The 22,904-nt window shown below is 37.6% G+C and overlaps 1 protein-coding gene across 1 annotated transcript in view; it reads left to right on the top strand.

The window, feature by feature from the left end:
- Window positions 1–22,904, top strand: part of FGD3 (FYVE, RhoGEF and PH domain containing 3) — a 212,711-nt gene that overhangs the window by 104,892 nt on the left and 84,915 nt on the right. The window contains exons 3-6 of the mRNA XM_074197689.1: window positions 1,476–1,659; window positions 3,081–3,672; window positions 14,675–14,764; window positions 18,131–18,267. Coding sequence (XP_074053790.1) covers window positions 1,476–1,659; window positions 3,081–3,672; window positions 14,675–14,764; window positions 18,131–18,267 — 1,003 coding nt within the window. The remainder of the gene's footprint in view (window positions 1–1,475; window positions 1,660–3,080; window positions 3,673–14,674; window positions 14,765–18,130; window positions 18,268–22,904) is intronic.

Genomic DNA, 22,904 nt, shown 5'->3' with positions numbered 1-22,904 from the left:
CCCACCCCCACTAGAAGGGGTTTCTCTCTTACTCCTTTGCCCATTCTCTATTTCAACTCTTCCATGCATTTTCCACATTCTAATTTGTATTTTAACTATTTACGTACATATTTTATCTCCCTAAAATTCTATAAGCTCATTGAGGCCAGAGTTTGCTTATCTCTAGCAGTATCTTTGTGCATAGAATATGTGTAATGAACATATTCATTATGTGCTATTATTATTTATTAATAGTGAATGAGGAAGGGCAGCTAGGTGGTACAGTGGATAGAATACTGACCTTGGAGTCAGAAGGACCTGAGTTCAAATTTGACCTCAGCCTTAACTGTGTGACCTGTGTGACCCAAAAAACCCCAAATAAACAAATAAATAAATAAATAAAGTGAACTAGGTTACTATGCTCAGAATTTGACCTTAAAGAAAATTCATAATGAATTATCAGTTTTATCTTCTCTTTTCATAAAAAAAATCATTCCTTTTATTGAATTCTAATAAATTAACTGAAAAATACTTAAAAGATCATTTAAAAATCACTCCAACGATATAAAAAATTGAGAATGAAGAAATGCTTAGGTGGTGCAGTAGAAAGATTCTTGACTTTGAATTTGACTCTGCTGCTTACTACTTACACTGCCTTGGGGACGTCACCTCTCAGACTCAGTTCCCCCTGCAAAATAAAGAATATGTGCTGGATGACCTTGTGGCTCCTTCTAACTCTCATTCCTATGAATTGGTGACTAAGCTTTTCCTAGGTGTGTGCTTACCAGCAGTGTGCCTTTTGAACAGTTTTAAGCTCTATCTTTTCATTAAACTTCCCTCAGCCTACTCGCCACATTGCTTAGGCCAGAATCACATTTATTCTGCTTAGCAAATGAGGAAGGAAGTGTGTGACGAAGACTCTCCTACAAGAAACAAGGGGAAGGGGAAACTACTTCTTACCTTGGCTTACGTGGGTGGTTGTTTACTAGGCATGCTGCTCTAGAAGCAGCTTTGTGCCAGTTAGCAGTGTTTGTTGCCCATTTGCAAAGACTTAACGCATAATGGAATTTTTTTTCATTTTGGTTGTAGTCTTTGAGAAGGAAACATGAGACAGGAACTAATGCTGTATTGGGAAGCATTGCTGTTTGTGCCCTTACACAATCAAGACTTTGGATAGGAGAATATCCTGTTGGGTAACATGAATACTGTCTGCCTGTCTGTTAAGACTCTCTTTTATGATATAGAGTAGGTCTGAAAGAGGAACATAGGAAATTATGGCTATAAATTTAAATATGAAAATGTGACTATGTTGAAAATATAAAACATAGGAATTAGTGAAGAGGTCCTAAGTGGTCTAGAAAGTATGCAGCTATGTGATAGAAACTTAAGAGTATTCATTTATTTTTTTTCTCCTAGAAGTTGGACTAATTGTGTTTGTTGATATATGTTACAGAAGGAAGAAGGTGAATTTTGATTCTGTTAAAATTTATTTTTAGTACCTCCTAAGCCTGTCCATTTCAAACCACTTGGGCAAGAAAGAGACTTGCAGAGAATACCCCCGGCACCTCGTAGACCTCTGCCAGCTGACCCAAGGCCATCCAGGACCCTACTGTCTGCAGAAGGAGAAACACAGATCTCACCAGACATCAGCAGCCTGATTGAAAAGTTTGAAAGCATCTGGTAATTCTGTCTTATTGCTTTCATGTTCTAGACTGTAAAATAGATGAATGAACTTGAATAAGTGGATTGGTTTCTCTGGATTTAAGCATTTTCTTCAGTAAAATAAATGTATTAGATCAGATCAAGGATTCTTAACCTTCTCAGGGTCATGAGCTCCTCTGGCAGGCTATTTGAACTAATCCCATCTCAAAATAAAGTTTTTAAATAATTCAAGAAAATACTAAGTATGAGTGAGAGGTTAATGAAAATAAAGATATGTATGTGTGTGTGTGTGTTTATATTTTCCCCATCCGATACCTTAGATTCTGAAATCTAACTGAACCTGCCTTATGTCTATAGTCTCCAGATTAAGAACTCCAGGACAAGATAAGGGTCCCTTCCACTGTCCATGTTCAAGTACTTTGAAATTCCCTATAATGATTCCACAATGATTTTTTTCTTTTGTTAACCAGATGCATTTCTGGTTTGGTGGATAAGCAGCTAGATTAGTAGTCATACCTCATTTTATAGGATACATATGGGAATTTATATTTATGTTATAGAATTTATACATAAAATGGCCTCTATCAACAGAATGAAACTTGTTTTATAATATTCTCATTATATAATATGTGTAGGTAGTATAGTAGAAGGGAAACTATATTAGACCTAGAGCTAATAGACTTGTGGTCTATATCTGTCACTAACCCATTGTGTGACCTTGGGCAAGTGACTTCCTCTCTTTGAGGCTACTTCCTCATCTTTAAAATGAGGAAACTATACAATGTCTAAGGTTTCTGCCAGGTTGAAAATTCTGTTTGGTGTAGTAGAAAGAACCCTAGACATTGAAGGACAATTGAATATGTATGACATTGGGCAAATCACTTAACTTTTTCACTTATATCCCTCGTAAAATGAGGAAATTGGATGATGATCTTTAATTTCCTCCTAAATTCCCACATTCTGTGATTTTTGATTCTGATTCTGGTTCTAAAAAGAGAAGTGGCCTTAGGGTCTTGTCCCTTTGTTCTGTTTTGGATTGGTCAGGAAGAAAGGCGAAGCTCTTTATTCTAGCCTGGGTTCTGGCCACTGGTATTGGTATTAATCATTAAAGATCTGCATGTTTGGACAGTTTCTTCTTTAGACAGTATAAATTCTTTTACAAGGCAGCTATGTTCCTGGAAGATTTGTCATATTCTTTTATTTTTTTCTTTTGAGCAACTTACTGTTTTATTCTGTGAGTAGGTCTACCACATTAGGTATTTGCTTCTTGACCTCTATTTAGGTAGGCATGTCTATACTGAGGAGGTATTTGTGAAGCTTGTGATATTTTGGGTCAAATGCTGTTCCATACATTGGATATACATGATCATTGCATGTACTATATGATGAACACCTTGGCTCCCCACAGACTCACCTTTTTCTTTCTCTTTTCATTATAGGCATCCCATTCCTGTTCTTCAGAAGAACCAGTCCCACTTACCCTTTAGGATGGAGTCAGGTTTGGGTTCATCACCATCTCCAAACACTGCAGACTGTGACCTAGGCTTTGACTCTGGAGACTCAATTGAGAAAAACAAGAGAGATGGAAGCCAGACAGCTGTGCTGGGCATTGCAGAGCCAACTAGTACAGACTTGGGCAAAATAAGAGAACTCCACATAGGGGACAGCCAAAGTTTTGAGGACTGTTCTTCTGCTAAGCCCAACAAAGAAGTCATGGGAAGGGATGGAGCAAAAGCCCCTGCTGTTGAGCAGGGCACCAATGGGAAAATACCCAACCGAGACAGTGGCATTGACAGTCCTTCCTGTAGTGTGGCAGGAGAGACTTTTCCAACAGAAGAAGGAGAGCATAAGAAATACCACACCCCAGGCCTCTTAACTGAGATAGAGCCTGAGGGAGAAGGGAATGTGAGCTCACCTGCTGACACTCAAAAAGAGGTAGCTCAAGAGGCTGACAGTGATGTTGATGAGGGTAGCAGTGAGGAGCCAGAAACTGCAGATGTGCCAAAGGGAGAAGACCCAGATGTAGCCAAGGTAAGATGCTCACTTTCCCACATCTATTATAGTTTCTTTAGCTCCTCTACCTTCTACTGGGTATTACCAAGGGCATTTTGCCTGGCAAAAGAATCCATTGTCCTTTTCACTATAATCAAACATTCCTGTATCATTTCTTATATCCAGTCCCTTTACTGCTATCAAATAATTATTCTTTCTTTCCCAAGAGTAGAGGGACCAAGAAAGATTAATAGCATGGAAGTCCCTCCCCCTAAAAAAAAACCCTTAACCCAGCCATTTAAGCATGCCAATTGGTGTGTGTGTGTGTGTGTGTGTGTGTGTGTGTGTGTGTGTGTATACACACACACAAAATTCTATAGACTTCCTCCTCATCCAAAAGGAGCTCTTTGGGAGACCACCTAACAGGCTAGAAGTGACTCTTAAAATATGATCAAAAGAGTGGAAATTCAGCATAGTTTATAGTGAGCCAACTTTGACTTAAGTTCCAGTCCCACCCCACATGTACTATCTATGTGACCCTGGAAAAGTCACCAAGCCTCTTAATAAATATAGGCAGCTCTCTTAAGACCATAAATTACAAAACAGGTGCCAAAATGCATTACAGGTTCCCTATACCAGTGGTATGATTTTTTCCCCCCTCACCCTTCAAATTAGAAACTTCTACATTTTGAGTGTCAATGATTTGGGTTTTTTAATAATATTCTTAATTTAGGAATCTCATTAAAATCCAATATATTTCCTCCTATTTATTCTAGAAAGGTGTTTTGGGCACAGATAGAGGGGATTGGTGGTCTTATGCCCTGTTCAGCACCCAGGACAGGGCTTTGCACTTGATAGATATTTGTTCTGTTGGATTAAATGGATCTCCTATTTAAAATACTTTGAATGAATGATTCTGTCCTAAACTTTAAATTTAATGCAGGTCAATAAACATTTACTTACTACCTAAAATGTTCCCAGCCCTTGAAAAATTTGCTTACTCATTGTAGCGTTTTTCTTATGTTGAGGTTATTGTTTTCCATGATCACAGGATCATAAATTCAGAGCTAGAAGGGACAGCAGTTTCCTCATTTTTACAGATGAGGAAACAGATCAAAGGTTAAAGATTCACTCAAGGTCACCCAGGTATTAAATGACAGAGGTAGGAGTATGAACTCATTTGCTTTCACTTCAAATCCAAGGCTCTTTCCACTATACCACATTCAAAACTGAAACATAGATCAAAATATAAATGTAATTAATGGTAGGCAAGGAATTCAGGAAACCCTGGGGTTTTTATCAGCTCTTTCATTGACTGTATGATCTTGGTCAAATCATTTAACCTTTTGTAGCTTCCTTCCATGTGATGAAGGAGTATTCATATCCACCTTGGGGTCTGGTGCTAATAGTGATCTCATGCCTAATGACATATATACAACTGGTGTATATACAATTCTATAGACTCCCTCCTCATCCAAAAGGAGCTCTTTGGGAGATCAATACCTAACGGAGCTGGGCATCATGGCTCTTTCTCTTTCTCCTCTCCTCTCTTTTTCCTTCTCTCCCCTCCCCTCCCTTCTCTTCCTTTCCCTGTCTGTCTCTTTCTGAGTTTCTCTGTCTCTCCCTTCTCTTCCCCCCCTCTCTTATCCTCCTTCCTCTCCTCTTCTCCCTCTTCAAACTATAAGAAGAAGGTAAAAAGGTCAGGGTTGAGACCTTGAGAGTGAAAGTTATATTCCAAAATTGCACTCTGAATTCCAGGTAGGAGAACCTGAACCAGATGACTCAGTGGATGAAATGTGAGATGGGAGTCAGACTCTCCTTCACACATGTCCAGTGCTCACTTTGTAACCCTGGACCCTCACTGAACCTTTCTCAACCTCACTTTCCTTCTCTGTAAAATGGGGATAATAAAAATCACCAAGGATTTTTAGGATCAGTTGAGATTTATTTTGGACCCATCTCCCTGACTTCAGTCTTAAAAGTGCTATGTAAGTGCTAGCTCTTGTTTATCCTGGTGTAGGGGAAAGTACTCATTGGATTTAAAGTTTAAAAAAAATCTGAGTTCTGTCCCTTCTTGTATCACTAACTGTATGGCCATGAGCAAGTCTACTCAACTTTATGAGCCTCAATTTTCTCTTCTGTAGAATGGAAATGGTTACATTACCTCCTCCTTAGGGCTTTGAGGAAGAGGACACTTAGTAAACCTTAATGACCTGTTATTCATCTAGGGATAAGGAATCCTGTCCTGCCTGGCCTCACAGGATTATGATGAGGATCAAAGGAGAGAAAGAAATATGCAGTGATATGTGAGAGGATACCATCTATTCAAAGGAATGATAGGACTCTAATCTAGAAATATATGGAATTTATTTGAAATGAGCTGAGTATGTTGGTTAACTCTAAAATCTCCTCTCCTCAGCTAGCATTCCTGCCCACAAAGATTTTCCTTTCCTAGAAGGCACCATTAAAAGCTGATTGGCATTTCTTTCTGCCTGATGGTCATTAACACCATTGAATTAAAGACTTAAGGATTTCAAGGATGATAAGTTATAAGTGGCATTTTTTTTAAGTTTTTGCAAGGCAGTGAGATTAAGTGACTTGCCCAAGGCCACACAGCTAGGTAATTATTAAGTGTTTGAGACCAGATTTGAACCCAGGTACTCCTGACTCCAGGACCAGTTCTCTATCCACTGTACCACCTAGCTGCCCCTATAATTGGCATTTTTGAAAGGTATGTGAGCTGCCTGTGAAAGTCTGAAAAGACTAAGCCTTATTGACTTTTTAATGCAGGAAGAAGTGCTGGCAACAGTTAGTATTCTGCTGAGGGTGGGCAGTGCTCTGACCACAATGAATAGCTTGCAAGAATAATAATTACCTTGCAGAGTAATCACTGTTTTGCAATTTTTCCACATGGAAATCTTTTAGATGTATGAACCAGCCATGGATGTGGCTTTTTCCACTAGCAGGCTAGAGAAAAGCAACTTCCTTGTATTTTGCTACAGAGCCACTGAGGAAAGGAAGCAAATAACATTGTATTTAATTCAAAACTACTGAGGTGCCTTTACATAAGCAAGAAGTAATTACCCAGGTTTGAATTCAACTAGACCTTGCTGTGGAAGGTGAAGACTGATTGCTAAAGGTCTGGACATTGGATTATAACCATCCTTAAAAAAAATTCCTATAGGATTGAAATAGCACTAAACATTTTATTCATTAAGTATTTAAAAATATAAAATTTCCCCTAATAACTGTTTTGACTGCATCCTAGATGTTTTGATATTGATGTCTTACTATTGTCATTGTCTTGGATGAAATTACTGATTATTTCTATGATTTGTTGAATCTTAAAATCAAGAATCTTAGATATGAAAAGGAGTGTAGACTAGGTCATCTTGTTCAACCTCCCAGCCTATCTCTGTTATATAGATTCATATCAGCTTGAATGAGCTGGAATGAGCCGTAGGCATCACCTAACATAATTCCCTTATTTTACAGTGGAGGAAACCGAGATGTTTTCTCTTTTTATTGAACAGTTCTAATTACAGAGAGCTCTTTTTCTGACAACTCTGGCCACCCTATAGTAAGATAACTGTAGCTTTTAAGGCAGTTCTTCTCTATCCTGAATCAAAATTTCCATGTTTGTAGTTTTCACCCCGGTCTAGTTTTGTCCTCTGAAACTATACTAGTCTTAAGTATCTCACACCTACATGAACACTCTTCATATATTTGAAAAAAATAATCATATTTCTTTGCTTCTTCTCTTCTTCCCAATAAATATCCCCTTACAACCTCCTGCTCTGCAAACAATCAAATTTGTGGTTTGTAGTTTCTAGCAGTGACAACTTCAGAGTGTGACTTGATTAATGCAGAGAACAGTGAAGTTATTACTTTCTGTTTTCTGAATACTGTATTACTATTTTTGTATTCCTAGATGGTCTTAGCATTTTTTTTAAAAAGATACTTTTGGGGCAGCTAGGCGCAGTGGTTAAAGCACCGGCCCTAGAGTCAGGAGTACCTGGGTTCAAATCCGGTCTCAGACACTTAATAATTACCTAGTTGTGTGGCCTTGGGCAAGCCACTTAACTCCATTTGTCTTGCAAAAAAACTAAAAAAAAAAAGATACTTTCCATTGTCTCATATTGAGCTTGTGATCAATTAAAAGTCATTTTCATATGAACTGTTACCAAGCCAGCTATGGCATTAACATCCTGTGTGTTTGTACTATTGATTTATTTTAGCTTCCTATGCATGACTACAATATTTTAAATTTATTCCCATTAAATTTCACCTTTTTGGTTATTAAAATTGCTTTGAATCTTGATTCATTCATCTGTCCTATTAGTTCTTTCTTTCAGCTCTTTGTCATCTAAAATTTGACAAAGGAGAAGAGCTTTGAAAGCCTGTTTTTCCCATTTAACAGACTCATTAATTAGCACAAGCTCAATATAATTGTTGAGTTGACTGCTAATTCACCTTAACTGTGTCATCATCTAGCTGTCATTTTTTTGATATATCTAGGATACTTAGAGAGATTGTCAAACGACTTGCTAAAAACCAGATGTATTGGGCATTTCTCTGATCTGCCAGTTTAGCATTGACTCTTAGTTATTATCATCTTGTTCTTATGTAAATTGTCATAAACATTTGTTTAACAATCTTTTATAGAATTTTGCCAGTTATGGACATCAAAAATTATACATTTATATTTTCTAGGATCTACAGTCTTTTTTAAAATACAATAACATTTACTCATCTATCATATTCCAGAATCCTCTTATTTTTCATGATTTCTCAGAGATTACTAGTAATAATTCCAGAATCCCATTTGTAAGCTTTTATTCCTGTGGAATGTCATTTGTCTGGTCTTGGAGATCTGAGTCAATGTGAGTTGTCTAGGTACTGTCCTGCTCTCTCTCTTCACCTATCTCAGTTTTTGTTCTCTTCTATGATTTGTATTCTACCCTTTTGAGTTTGAAATACTGTTCAAAGGAGGGGCAGCTGGGTGGCACAGTGGATAAAGCACCAGCCCTGGAGTCAGAAGGACCTGAGTTCAAATATGGCTTTAGCTTAAAACTTACCGCCTTGGACAAGTCACTTAACCACATTGTCACACCAAAAAAAAAAAAAAAAGAAAAGAAAAAGAAAAAAGAAATACTGGTTAAAATGAACAGATAAAAATAGGAATATAGTAGTTCTTCCTTCTGTATACCAAACTGGTTATTATATTGAATACAATTACCCTTATTCTTTTTTGCTTGAAAGGGTGACCAAGTTTTTGTTGTTAAGAAAACTTCTGTTGTTATTGGTTATTTTTATAAGCTACAATTCACTTTGATTTTAGCACAACAGCATTGGACTTGGCACTTAAGCAGTCACTGTACTTTTAGGAGAACAATTTCAGCAAAGTGAGTTGGAAGTTAGATTATAGAGTGTTAAAAAGTGAACAGATAATGAAGTTTAGTAGTGAAGAGAGTTCTTAGGTATATATATAGGACAAAAGCTTGATGAAATGACATGGTCATAAGATCATCATAATGTTGCCAGAGAGGGGGACAGCTGTGGTTTGTTTGGGTGATAATATCACCAACTCTGATTTGGAGAGGTAAGAAGGGCTTAGACTTTAATTCACAGGTTGCATAAACAGATTACAAATTACTACAAAAAGTTCACAAATTAAGTTCTTTGGAGATGTAGCTAGAGAGTTTCAATTTTGCTGTGAGCTAAATTAGGGAGACAGGCTGATTGGCAGAAGTTGAGGGAAAGAAAGGTTAATGTGAAGGCAGGAAACCACTAATCCTTAATGAGAGAGAGAAGGTCTCATGGGAATCCAGTTCAGATAATAAGGTTAAGCAGAAAGAGACAGTTGAGAGAGAATAACTAAGTTTTAAGAAAGGGGAAAAGGGAAAAGAAAGGAAACAGCCAGGAGGCAGTGACTGAAATTAGATCAACATAGATCCAGTCTCCTGGAGCTGAGACCACCTTGGTCCAGCTTGGAAATGGGATCACTAGATCCAGCCTCGAGAAAGGAAGGGGGAAAGAAACTGGCCAGGAGAGGAGTAGGAAAAAAGATTGATGAGGAATATATCTTCTGTGGTAGGCAGAGCAAGGGCAGCATTTAGGGAGTGGCCTACCATTTGGTATAGGTGAGAGTTTCCATAGCCCATGCCCACAGGGGTGATCCCCAAGGAGTGGCTAATGCCTGACATAAGAAATTATATGGAACATTTATTACCTACTGAGCACATTTGGCATCTATTGGTATTGCAGATGTTACTATCCTAAGGGTGTGACCAAAGTCAGACATGTAACCACCCACCAAGCTACTACAGAACAGTATAGTATAGTACTTTAACAGTACATAAAAATTACAAGATTTGTTCCCAGTATTTCCTTGTAACCAAAGTTCCCCTGTTATAATAAGTTGCATAAAAGATTATCAAAGAGGCATATATTGAGAAGGTGAAATAGCAGATGAATAGGCTCCATGCTACATTAGTGCCCACATCATGCCAAAAAATCTGGAGGAAGTACATTGGGTGAATTTCCTAAGGATAAGTTATTAGAGGACAGGGAAGCATGGAGAAGTTGTGGATTGTACCATCAGAGTCGGTATCCACGGTCATTAAATAGTTCACAAAAGGACATTTACTTAGTCCCAATATTGGTGGGATATGCAACAAAGATAGAGTAGCTCTGAGATTTGGCAGATGCAGACCTCTGTTGTTATGAAAACACAACTGTTCTGTAGAGCATAGTGATGACTTAGGTTGCTGGTCTTCAAAAATCTACCAAGTTGGAAAAGCACCAACTCTACATAGATGAACCTTTATTCCCCTTGTGACCAAAAAGACCACATCAGCATAGCCAAAGACATCCAGGAAGCTACTTCAAGGGTGGCAAGACTTGAGCTTTACCTACCTCTTTGCTAAACAAATTCTGACTTTGTCATCTTTTAGGGAAAATCTAGTCTAATCCATGATGGGAAAGAGGTTGGAAGGAATCTTAGCAGTTATTGGTCCTATCACTCATTTTATAGATGAGGAAGCTGAATCTTCGAGATATTAATATGATTTGCCCAAGGTCACATGGTAATAAGTGGCAGGACTATAATTTGAACCCATTTTCTAGGGTTCTGGATCAATCACTCTTTTCATTGTAATATGCTAACCCAACATATTTCATATACAATTTAAGAAACTAAAGTTTTAAGAGGGTGAAAGACTTTACAAGCTCAGCCACATAATGTCAGGGTTAGAACATGAGCCTAGGTCCTTTGCATCTCAGAAGAAGGACCATTCTTTTCAAATGAGAAAATGATTGTAAAGCACTCTAAACCTCAAAGCACTCTATAAATGCCAGTTATTATTACTATCCCTTTTCCTTGCCAAGGATAAATTGCCCTTAAGGACTGTGAAATATATAGTCTTCCCTTGGTAGATGCAGACTGTAGCCCCTTCTATTCCATAATAGACAATTTTCATTAGTTTCTGTGACCAAAAAATTCATAATTTGGTGTCCAGTCCTCTAGACCTATTTTTAGACTGCTTCCTAAAGAAATGATGTCTAGCCCATCTCCAGGTCCAAACTCAAAAATTTTCCACCTTAGAGAACATAGATGTACTCCTCTGACATAGCCTTGAAGAACTGTTACTTCTATAATACAATGAAACAGTAGAATGAGATTGGGGGAATTGTCTTACCTCCCAGAACCTGAAAACACCAAGCTTTGATCTATTTTATCTCTTTTAAAAAAATTATCCTATTTCTGACTTTCTATTTACAGCCATACTTCTTCAAAAAGCCACCTATAGTTTAATCAGTGTCTTTACTTCCTCATCAGCAAGTAGCTATTGATGCCTATTTTATACTAGTAGCTGAGGAGATAAAGAATTTATATATATAATACTACCTACTCTGGGCTTAACTTCCTGCAACCTGACCCCTCTAAGCTAAAACTTCTCTTTTGAAAGCTACCATTGCCCATATCTAATGACCTTTTCTCATTTTTATCAGCATTTGTTAATGGTTAATTGCCTCTTTCTTGAAACTTACTCCTCTGACTTCTGACTTTGAACTTCTTCTCTTTCACACTTTGTTGAGTCCCTTTCTGTACTCCCTTAACCTTCCCCAGGCAAGGGGGTGCAAGACAAGGAAGACAAGTTCTCCCTTTGTCTCCATTTATTTACCAAAATACAAGTGCTTAAATATCCTCTCCAGTCTCTAATCCACTCCCACTCCCGTGGCACTTAGTAAAACAATGTTCTGGTGCTCAAGGGCACCAAGTGATGAAGATTTTACAGTATTCCCACACACATAACAGTCCATAACAACACTTCATCTTCTTCCCTTGCCTTAACTATAAGAATTTCTTGAGGATCTGTCCTAGAACCTCTTCCTCCCTTTTCTAGCTCTACAAGCTTTTTCTTAATAACTTCATTTATGCTCCTGGCTTCAACTACCATCTCTGTGTATGTGAAATCTTGATTTGTATCCATAGTACTGATATCTTGCCTAAATTAATTACTAGTATTTCCAATACCATTATTTGGATGCCTTGAAATGCCACCTCAAACCAAACTCACCTTTTTTCCCTTGACTACATTTTATACTGATGGCACCATCCTTTTTCCAGTTACCCAGGCTCAAAATGTTAGTATCATCTTTGACCTTTCTTTCTTCTTCACTTTCCACATCCAGTAAATTGCTGTAAACTTCCAATTCTATCTCTTCAGTACCACTCAAAAACATTCCTTCCTTTTCTTTTTTTTTCTTTTCTTTCTGGGGTGGGGCAGTGGGATTAAGTGACTTTTCCAAGGTCACACAGTTTTAGCTAGTATCAAATGTCTAAGGACAGATTTGAACTCAGGTCCTTCTGACTCCAGGACCAAGGCTCTATCTACACCACCTAGCTGTCCCCCTCCTTTTCTTTCGAACTAGAATTGATATATACATATATACATATATATATATATATGTATATATATATACATATATATATATTGCTTAGATTCCCAGAGAAGCTTCTTAACTAGTTCATACCTTCCCACACTTCACTGAGGCTCAAAAAGGTTAATTACTTTGTTTTAAAATTACATTAATACTTAGTACCAATATTCAAACCTAGATCCTTTGACAGCAAATCTAGTGCTTTCTATTATACTGTGCTGACTGAATTTATATAAATGTCTTCTCCCTCTTCATTCCTTTAAGTTTTTTTGAGAATAGAGGGTTGTGATTGATCCTAGGTATTTCCTCCTCCAATGAAGTCTTCCTTGATGCTTTCCCCAATTCCTATTTTGTCAAATCTCTTAGAACATCTTACCTTCTTTCCTATACTTTCAATGTTTGTAGCACATGTATTCCTCACTGTAAGCCTTTGAGACTGAAATGTTGGAAGATAGCACTCTCACCCAGAGGATGGCATTAGGCCAGTGTTTACTGAATGAAAAAAAGGAAGTGGAGCTGAACATCATGAAGCAAAGTTTCTACACTGGATTTGAGATATTGCTTTGACAGCTCTGACAAAAATTCACTTTAGGTAATGACCACTGAAAATCTCTGATGTATTTTACCCTAATTAGTATGAAAATAAACCATCAAAGAGAAAACCACAACATCCAGAAGAGTGTGGGAGCTCTTTAGGTATTATCTGCAGTGGTTAGAACTTGCATCTGGGGTCCAAAGTTGAATTCTTGATTCTTTTCCTTCCCTTCCCCCTACCCTGCACTGGCCTTCAGTTTTAGAACAGTTTCCACTGCAGGAATTAGGGGGAAGCTAAAAGAAAGGGAAGAATTTCCAAAGGGTCAAGCTCAGTATTTGTTGGAAAGGTAAGAATTTGTACCCAGGGCTCTGTGCATCATGTAGAACTAAGAGTAGCCACAGCTTTTAGACTAAATATAAGTTGCTTTTGCAGTAAATGTGAACAGGCCAATATGCACAGAATGGCTTTTTTCAGCCACATATATGGATGAAACCAAATGAGAAATGTTCAGTTTAGGGTTGGAGAAAAATAGCAATAATGTGGCATGAGGAAAGTGTACCATGATCAAGAGGAATAAATGCAATGGAAAAAGCACTGAGCACTTTTGGTAAACTTATTCAACAAAGAATTATTGAGTATCTACTAAGGGTAGATACCCTGCTCATCCCACTCCAGTGACAACTCTGTTTATATAACAAAGCATCTGCTCTCTTTTTTCTTCTTATTTTTTAATTCCATATTTGTTTTTTGAGAAAAAAATCATTTTTGTTTTGTGTATTTGATACTTGATCTGACTCTTTGCTGCTTGATAGTACATATCAGTGGCCAACAAGTGGCAAATGTTTTTTTCTTAAATTGATAGTATGATTATTTGAGGGACATCATAGTGTAGGTAAAAAATTTACTGACCAGAAAGAAAGGAAAATATACGTTCTAATTCCCTTTCTGATTTGTATTATCTAACTGAGGCTGGGCAAATTGCTTATCTTCCTAAACCTCAGTTTCCTTATCTGTAAAATGGAGATAGCAATAAATAGTTCACATAATTTGCCTAGGTATACCCATTCCACCTATATCACAGAATCTTAGGTGCTATACTGAAGTGTTATGTAAACTTTAAAGTAATATATAAATGTTATCTATAATAATAATAAGTATTCTTTAAAATAAAAAATAGTGGTGATAACAGATGGATGTTAAAGTTTACAAAATCCTCTAATACAATGTTTCATTTGATTCTTGTGACCATCTTGTAGCATAGATAATAAAGATATTACCATTCTAGTTTGAATAATAATAGTGGTGTGGAAAGTACCTTTTGTATTCTATGTTGGTCCTGTGAATGTGTCCACTTTTCAGAACCATCTTATAAAACAAGAATTTTGTCTGACAATGTTGAGATTTATGGAATTTATTAATAATATCAGTAATGAGTATTTATTCAGCATTTTGAGGTTTACAGAGCATTTACAGGTGTTTTCTCATTTGATTCTTAATCATTGTAAGAGAGTTATCTTTCACATGCTGGTCTTCTCAATAGGATCATTTATCTCTTCTCAGTGTACTGAGCCACAGAAGTTATTCAACATTGCAAATGAACTCCTCCACACTGAAGAAGCCTATGTCAAAAGATTGCATCTACTGGACCAGGTATATTAAACTTTGATTAAAATTAGTTTCTTTATTCTTTTTGGTTAAAATTAGTTTCTTTATTCTTTTTTAGAATTCAACACTTTGCCTGAAGCTGAGCATTTTAAAAAAGTGAACACTGGGGCGGCTAGGTGGCGTAGTAGATAAAGCACCGGCCTTGGAGTCAGGAGTATCTGGGTTCAAATCCGGTCTCAGACACTTAATAATTACCTAGCTGTGTGGCCTTGGGCAAGCCATTTAACCCCATTTGTCTTGCAAAAACCTAAAAAAATAAAATAAAAATAAAAAAGGGAACCCATGTCTATCATTTTTAACCTATCATAGATAGACTGTTTCAGTATTCAGGGAAAAGAATAATCAATTTACAGATATCCTATGAGATCTGCTATATTACTGCCTGTGTGACTTTTTGGCAAAATATTTCTCTTTGGGCCCCAGTTTTCTTTTCTGAGATCCCTTCAAATTCTAGAATTCTCTGATCCAAAATCTGCTACTGTGAAAACTTGACCTGGTCTAGAAAGTCTGTCACTGAAATGGAAAAGATGGAATTCTAAACATTGACTATTGAATATACTATTGGACATTGCTGAACTGTTTTCTTCTCCTTTTTGAATCTTTGTGTAATGGCTGGATTGATTAGTATAGGCTTACTCCTTAGGATATGCTTGAGATTGCCTTTTTTGATGAATTATATAGAGCAAAAGTATCAGACTTGGAGCTACGAGCTTCTAGTAGTTCAACCAAACTAAAATGTAATTGGAAACTATTTCACAAAATAAATAAAAATTCAATACAGCAGAGATAATGTTAATTTGTAGTTTCCTAAGTCAGTATGCACACACACCGCCCTCCCCTTCTGTTTCTATTTGTGCTTGACTCCATTGATATCGAATTTGACTATTTCCAGTCCAACCTGTGAACATTGGAAGCCTGTTCCAGCTGTGTGTGACTGAGGGACTGGTATCATGAACTATCTCTCAAGAAGCTGTTGACTTGGTAGAACCAGTGCCTCAGGAAGTACTGACCTAGAACTCAATTCACAGACAAAACTGCTGCCTTGATAGTCTTTTTTAGTCTTTTTTCCCTCTTGCTGGGCAGTGAAACAAGAACTTCTGTGACTGTGAATGAGGAAAGGAAATTCTCTCTCACCAGGTCATTATGTATGTGTGAACACATTACTATTTAGGAGGCAATGCAAAGCCAGACAAGGCTGTGCCAGAACTCTTGAGTAAGACAGTCCCTGTCCTCATGGAGCTTAATTTAATGGGGGAAGATGACACACAAAAGGAGCTTTCTTCATGAAGTTCCCCTGTAGTTCTCTGCTGGACCCTAATAATAGGTGTGGAATACACAATTGACACTTCTGTGCCAAGAAGATTCTTTCTCCCTCAGACTGTTGTCCTCTTCAGGTGAGTATATATCTCTTTACAGGAACATCCTTAGATTCATCTACAATCACTCTAGCACACACCACAACTATCTCTAAGAGAGGCTGCTAATGACTCTGATGTTATCTGCCCTTCTTCAAGTGCATGTTCACCCAAAATTTATGACCTCAAAGGGAACAGAGGTGCTGCATGCTCACAGTGGGTGAGTGGGGCCAACATATGTTAGGCCCCTTCTCATCATTGAGCCACACATAGCAGTACTTGCCCCATTTGATGCCAGGAAGTAAAGGAGACTGAGAGGTTGTCATGTTACTCCTAACTGGGGCTCTCTCTGTACCTCCTGACTCCACAGACAATTAGAAGAGTGTTCATCATCGCGGTGCCCAGCTCCTTAGTCACACATGCTGGAGACAGTATGCTAAAGTTACTGTGGTCTACTAGACAGAGCCTTGGGGCAAAAGCAAAACAACCCTGGGTTCAGATTCCACTTCAGACACTTACTAGTTATACTGTCTGTGGACAATCACTTAGATTCTTTTTGCCTCCATTTCCTCAGCTGTAAAGTGAAGGATTAGACCGAGTGCTCTTTGATCCTGTAATCTGACCTTTCTTTGTTCAGCTCACCAGAAAAGGCATGTCCAATTCTGCTTTTGAGGAATGGAACAACCCATCCTCCTGTTATTGTGCTACATAAGGGATGGCTCCCTGGAGAGGGCAGAGAGAGGATGAGTATATTCAGAAATGATTATGAATTGACCAAAAAATTATGTATTAATAATTTTCAAAATATAAAAAATAAAATCTCATTTCAATTTAAGAATAAACCAAAGATTTCTGCTTACTAAGGATTAATCCCTCTTGCAATCTTTCTACTCGATACCTAATCTTCTAGTCTCTATGATCTTGAACCCTTTTTTAGAATATGGTTGGAAAGGCAAATAATATGATGTTCCTTTGTTTATAAAGTGAACTGGAATGGGAAGAGGCCTGCACTTTGGAACAAGAAATTCCTTTAGGTGGATGACTTTGGATCACTTATTCTCCTCTCAGAGCTTTAGTTTTCCTGTTGTGTAAATTAAGAATAATAATCTCTCCAGCTCTACCCCTTTCTTGGGGCCATTATAATGATCAGGTAAAATTATGGATGTGAAAGTGCTTTGCAAAATTTAAAGTATTATAATTAAGTTAATAAATAAAAGAAAACCTCAACAAATAGATATATTTCTAGATCTTACCAAATATGTTATCTATATTGATTTTTAATTAACTAGAGAAGTAAAGCCTGAAGATTCTTTTTTACACAATTTAGCAGGGAATTTGAGGGCAGATCAAATGTCATCCTTTTCTTTCAGAAAAGCTTGCATTTTCTTAGAGGTTTTATCCATTCTTAGACTTTCATTTTTAAAGGAGAATACTCCTATTTTATACATAGCCTATGAATCCTAGAAAATATGTATTTAGAATCATGGAATTTTAAAGATAGATATTTTCTTCATTTTGAAAAGGAAGAAACTTGAAGTTGAATATTCAAATCCAGGTCCTTTTGTTCTAAATTCATGGTGCATTCCTCTATACCACGGCATCTGAACTTGACTGCAATTTCACTTTAAATAATATTCTCCTTTGAATAAGTTTAAAGGATTAAAAAAATATATGTGGCTAGGGGAGGCTAGGTGGTGCTGTTGATAGAGCACCAGTCCTGGAGTCAGGAGCACCTGAGTTCAAATCTGGCCTCAGATACTTAATAGTTACCTAGTTGTGTGGCCTTGGGCAAGCCACTTAACCCCATTTGCCTTGCAAAAACCTAAAAAAAACTGTGGCTTAATACAAATAGTATCCCTTTTTAATCATAGATCATACTTGCCCTCAGAGCAAATATGTAGATACTAAAGATTCCTTCCTAAAGCTAATAATTTGAGGTAGAAATGAATGATCTGAATATATTTCATTCAGTGATTTCTTGGTTGTCCAAATGCAGGTTTTTTGCACCAAGTTGGCAGAAGCTGGTATTCCATCTGACGTGACAACTGGTATCTTCTCCAACATTTCTTCCATTTACTGTTTCCATGGGCAGTTTCTTTTACCAGAGTTGCAGACTCGCATTACTCAAGAATGGTGAGTACTGATCCCAGAATGACACTGAAGAAATGATAGGACAACATCTGTTTTAGAGGAGGTTTTATACAGATATTTCCTTAACCATCTTTCTCCCTCTGTACATGTGTTAGCAGGAATGTTTGACGTGGTCTTGAGAATTTATTTAGGACCCTCTGAATACTTTAAAAGTAGCTATGAAATACAATAAAAAAATGAAAAAAAGCCACTATGAAACTCCCAGTATCTTAAAAGTTATTCAGTAGCATGCAAATGCATGTGTATATATTTATGTACATATTTATATACCTATACATACACAGATACTCATATGTATATAATATATATAATTACTGAGATTATCCTTGTAAATATGTGTGTGTGTGTGTGTGTGTGTGTGTGTGGTGGGAGCTGGTACTCAATGCTAGAAGTACAGAGAAAAAAACAATGCTGCCCCTGACCTCATGGAGCTTCCAGAAATATGGAGATACTTTTTGTACATAGACAAGTATAGCACAAGGTCAAGTAGAATATTAACATAGCCAAGATCAAGCCAAGAATCACTAGGCATTTTAAAGCAACTGTTATGTGCCAAATACCTCACTAAATGCTAAGACTACAAAGACAAAAAGATATATTTTCCTTGTTCTCAAGGAGTTACATTCTCTCAAGGGAGACATGCATACGCTTCAGTTAAGCTTTATGATCTACTAAGTGTGCAGGAAACCTTGAAGAAGTAGAAACCACTTTGAGCTAGGAAAATAATAGAATGCTTCCTGAAGGATGAACCATCTGATTTGAACCTCAGGAAGAGGAGGATTTTTGACAAGCAAAAATAATAAGGAACTATATCCTAGGCTTATATGATTATATAATGGGTTGTTGAGTTCAGAGAAAACTCAGTCCAGCTTATATTCATAAAACCTGCTACTGTGCTTCTTGTTGGAACTTCTTCCTAAATAGGGTCACTTTGATAGTCTTGGGTTAAATAATGCAGCAAGAAGCAGCAATGTTTCCTCATCTGCTATATAAATCCTTTTGCAGTGTGTCATACTTCCTTTCTACCTGCTGAGCGGAATGAATGAATGAATGCTTGGGTTCAAAAATAAGAAGAGCTTCCCCACTCATTGAAAATCAGGTGATTGCTCCAGTTAGCAGCTAGAGGAAATTGCTACAAAGTGTGATTAATTAGGGTTTCTGAATTCCATCTCCTCAAAATTAGATTTGCCAGTAGTCTGAGTTAAAACCCTTCCTGCTAGAGTTGCTCTTCAATCTCTCTTTTTCTCATTTCCTTCCTCCCCACCCCCCTTCTCCACCCCACTACCTTCCCTTTTCTCTTTCCACCTCCCGTGGCTGGCACTTGTTCTTTACTATGCCTTTTGATTTTTATTATTTATATATTTTTTGACATTACAATAGTCTTGTTGTAAAAGTGATCATAATCTCCCCTCTACACCACTACCACAAAGAAATAGAAACCTAAAGAAAAATAGAGAGGGGGGGGAGTGTGTTTCAGGCTATATTCAGATATCATCAGCTCTTTCTTTGGGGTAGATAACATTATCATAAGTCCATCAGAGAAATTGCTTCAATATTTTTTTCCCACTGTTGCTATTGCTAGCTGTATTTCCCTCCATCCTATTCCTCCTCACCCCCATTAATTCTGTTCTCTCTCTTCTTTTACCCTGTCCCTCCTCAGAAGTGTGTTGTATCTGACTACCCTCACCCATGATCTTCCCTCTCTTCTATCTCCTCACTGCCCCTCCCATCCCCTTCCTCTCCTATTTTCCTCTAGGGTGGTAAGATAGATTTTCTTTTTTTTATTGATATTTTATTTGTTTTCCAATTATATACAGTAGTAGTTTCTATCATTTTTGTAAGGTTTTGAATTTTACAATTTTTCCCACCTTCCCTCCCCTCACAGAAGGCAATCTGATAATCTTTACATTTTTCCATGCTTTTTTTTTTACACAACTTAGCAGGGAATTTGAAGGCAGATCAAATGTCATCCTTTTCTTTCAGAAAAGTTTGCATTTTCTTAGAGGTTTTATCCATTCTTAGACTTTCCATTGATCAAAATTGAATGTATTAGGGGGAAAACCATATCCCTGAGGAAAAAGTAAAATATTAGAGAGATAGCCAAATTATGTAGTACATAAGACAACTTTTTTTTTTTTATAAATTGAAGGTGGTAGGCTTTGGTCTTTGTTTTAACTCTACAGTTCTTTCTCTGGATACAGATGGTATTCTCCATCACAGATACCCTAAAATTGTCCCTAATTGTTGCACTGATGGAATGAACAAGTCCATTAAGATTGATCATCAACCCATGTTGCTGTTAGGATGTACAATGTTCTTCTGGTTCTTCTCTTCTTTTTTTTTTCATCTTAAATTTATTTTTTTATTCTCATTTTGTACAAATGTTTTTTTACATTAATAAAATATTCTTGTTTACAAGTAAACAAAATACCCCTCCTCCCCCATGAATATAGATAGACTTGTTTGGGCGAAAAAAGTAAAGGGGAGAGAAAAAAATTAAAATAAAAAATAATAATAGTAATAATTGTAGGTATGGCCAGGTGGCGCAATGGATGAAGCAACAGCCCTGGAGCCATGAGCACCCGAGTCCACATCCAGCCTCATAAACCCAACAATCACCCAGCCGTGTAACATGCAAGCCACCCGATCCCCACTGCCCTGCAAAAACCAAAAAAAAAAAAAGAAAGAAAAAAAAGACCCAAAATAAAATAAAATAGTAATAATAGTGGGGGAGGCTGGGTGCCAGACAGCATTGGCCCTTGAGCCAGGAGCACCTGGGTCCAAATACGGCCCCAGACACCCAAAGATCACCCCGCTATGTGGCCCCAGGCAGGCCATCCAGCCCTATTTGCCCTGCACCCTCCCCCAAATAATCATAACAAAAAATGTGCTTGAGTCTTTGTTCCAACACCAACAACTCTGTCATGGGTGGATCTCATTCTTTATGATAAGTCCATCACAAAAGTTATTTCCATATTTTTCCACCACTGCCATTGCTGATCGCAACTCTCTCCTTTCTTATTTCTCCACTACCATGTACTCTATTTTCTCTCTCCTTTCACTCTGACTCTGCTGTAGGGTCGCTGAGTGGCATAGCAGACAGATCCCTGGTCCTGGGACCAAGAAGCCCTGAGACCCCATACCACCCCTTAGGCCCAGAATCCACCTGGCCCTGTGGTCCTGGGCAGGCCTTCCATTCCCAGCTCCTTGCAAGAAGTAAGAAAGAAAATGTGTTATATCTGGCCACTCTCCCCCCATGGTCCATCCTCTCCTCCTTTATTCACATCCCCACCCCTTCCTCCTGCTCCCCCCTCCTTCTTACTCCAGATGTCTATACCCCATTGAGTATATTTGCTGTTTCCTCTCCTAGCCATCTCTGATGAGAGCAAAGGTTCCCTCATTTCCCCTTGCCTCCCCCCTTCCATATCATTGCAATAGCTCATTGTAATAAAGAAAAATCTTATGTGAAATATCTTGGACTATTCCCTCTCTCCTTTTTCTTTCTCCCCTTCCATTTCCCTTTTTTTCCTATTGACTCCATTTTTACACCATATTTTATCTTCGAATTCAGCTTTCTCCTGTGCTTCAACTATAAAAGCTCTCTCTACCTGCTCTATTAACTGAGAAGGTTCATATGAGTATTATCAGTGTCATTTTTCTATGCAGGAATACATGCAGTTCATCCTCATTATGTCCCTCATATTTCCCCCCTCTTCTCCAATCTCCATGCTTCACCTAAGTCCTGTATCTGAAGATCAAACCTTCTGTTCAGCTCTGGCCATTCCAAAAGGAACCTTTGAAATTCCCCTGGTTCATTGAAAGTCCATCTTTTTCCCTGGAAGAGGACATTCAGCCTTGCTGGGTAGTTCATTCTTGGCTGCATTCTAAGCTCTCTTGCCTTCCAGTATATTGTATTCCAAGCCCTATGAGCTTCCAATGTAGCTGCTGCTAAGTCCTGTGTGATCCTGACTGCAGCTCCACGATATTTGAACTGTGTCCTTCTGGCTGCTTGTAATATTTTCTCTTTGACTTGGGAGTTCTGGAACTTGGCTATAATATTCCTAGGGGTTGGTTTTTTGGGATCTCTTTCTCTGGGGGATCAGTGGATTCTCTCCATTTCTATTTTGCCCTCTGCTTCTAGAATATCAGGGCAATTTTCCTGTAGTAATTCTTTGAAAATGATGTCAAGGCTCTTTTCCTGATCATGACATTCAGGTATTCCAATAATTTTTAAATTATCTTTCCTAAGTCTGTTTTCCATATCAGTTGTTTTTTCAATGAGATATTTCACATTTTCTTCTAATTTTTCATTTTTTTGGTTTTGAAGTATTGATTCCTGATTTCTGTTAAATTCATCAGTCTCCCTGAATTCTATTCTTTGTCTGAACGGATTTGTTCTCCTCAGAGAGTTTTCTTATCTCTTTTTCCATCTGGCCAATTTTGCTTTTTAAAGCATTCTTCTCCTCAATAAGTTTTTGAACTGTTTTGTCCATTTGACCTAAGCTGGTTTTTAGCATGCTATTTTCTTCAGCATTTTTTTGGATTTCCTTGACTAAGCTGCTGACTTCATTTTCATGTTTTTCCTTCTTTTCCCAGTTTTTCTTCCAACTCCCTCATTT

This window comes from Macrotis lagotis, chromosome 8, assembly GCF_037893015.1.
Source record: "Macrotis lagotis isolate mMagLag1 chromosome 8, bilby.v1.9.chrom.fasta, whole genome shotgun sequence".
Lineage (NCBI taxonomy): Eukaryota > Metazoa > Chordata > Mammalia > Peramelemorphia > Peramelidae > Macrotis > Macrotis lagotis.
The sequence above is the reverse complement of the archived record's forward strand: the minus strand, read 5'-3'. Positions and strand labels throughout refer to the sequence as shown.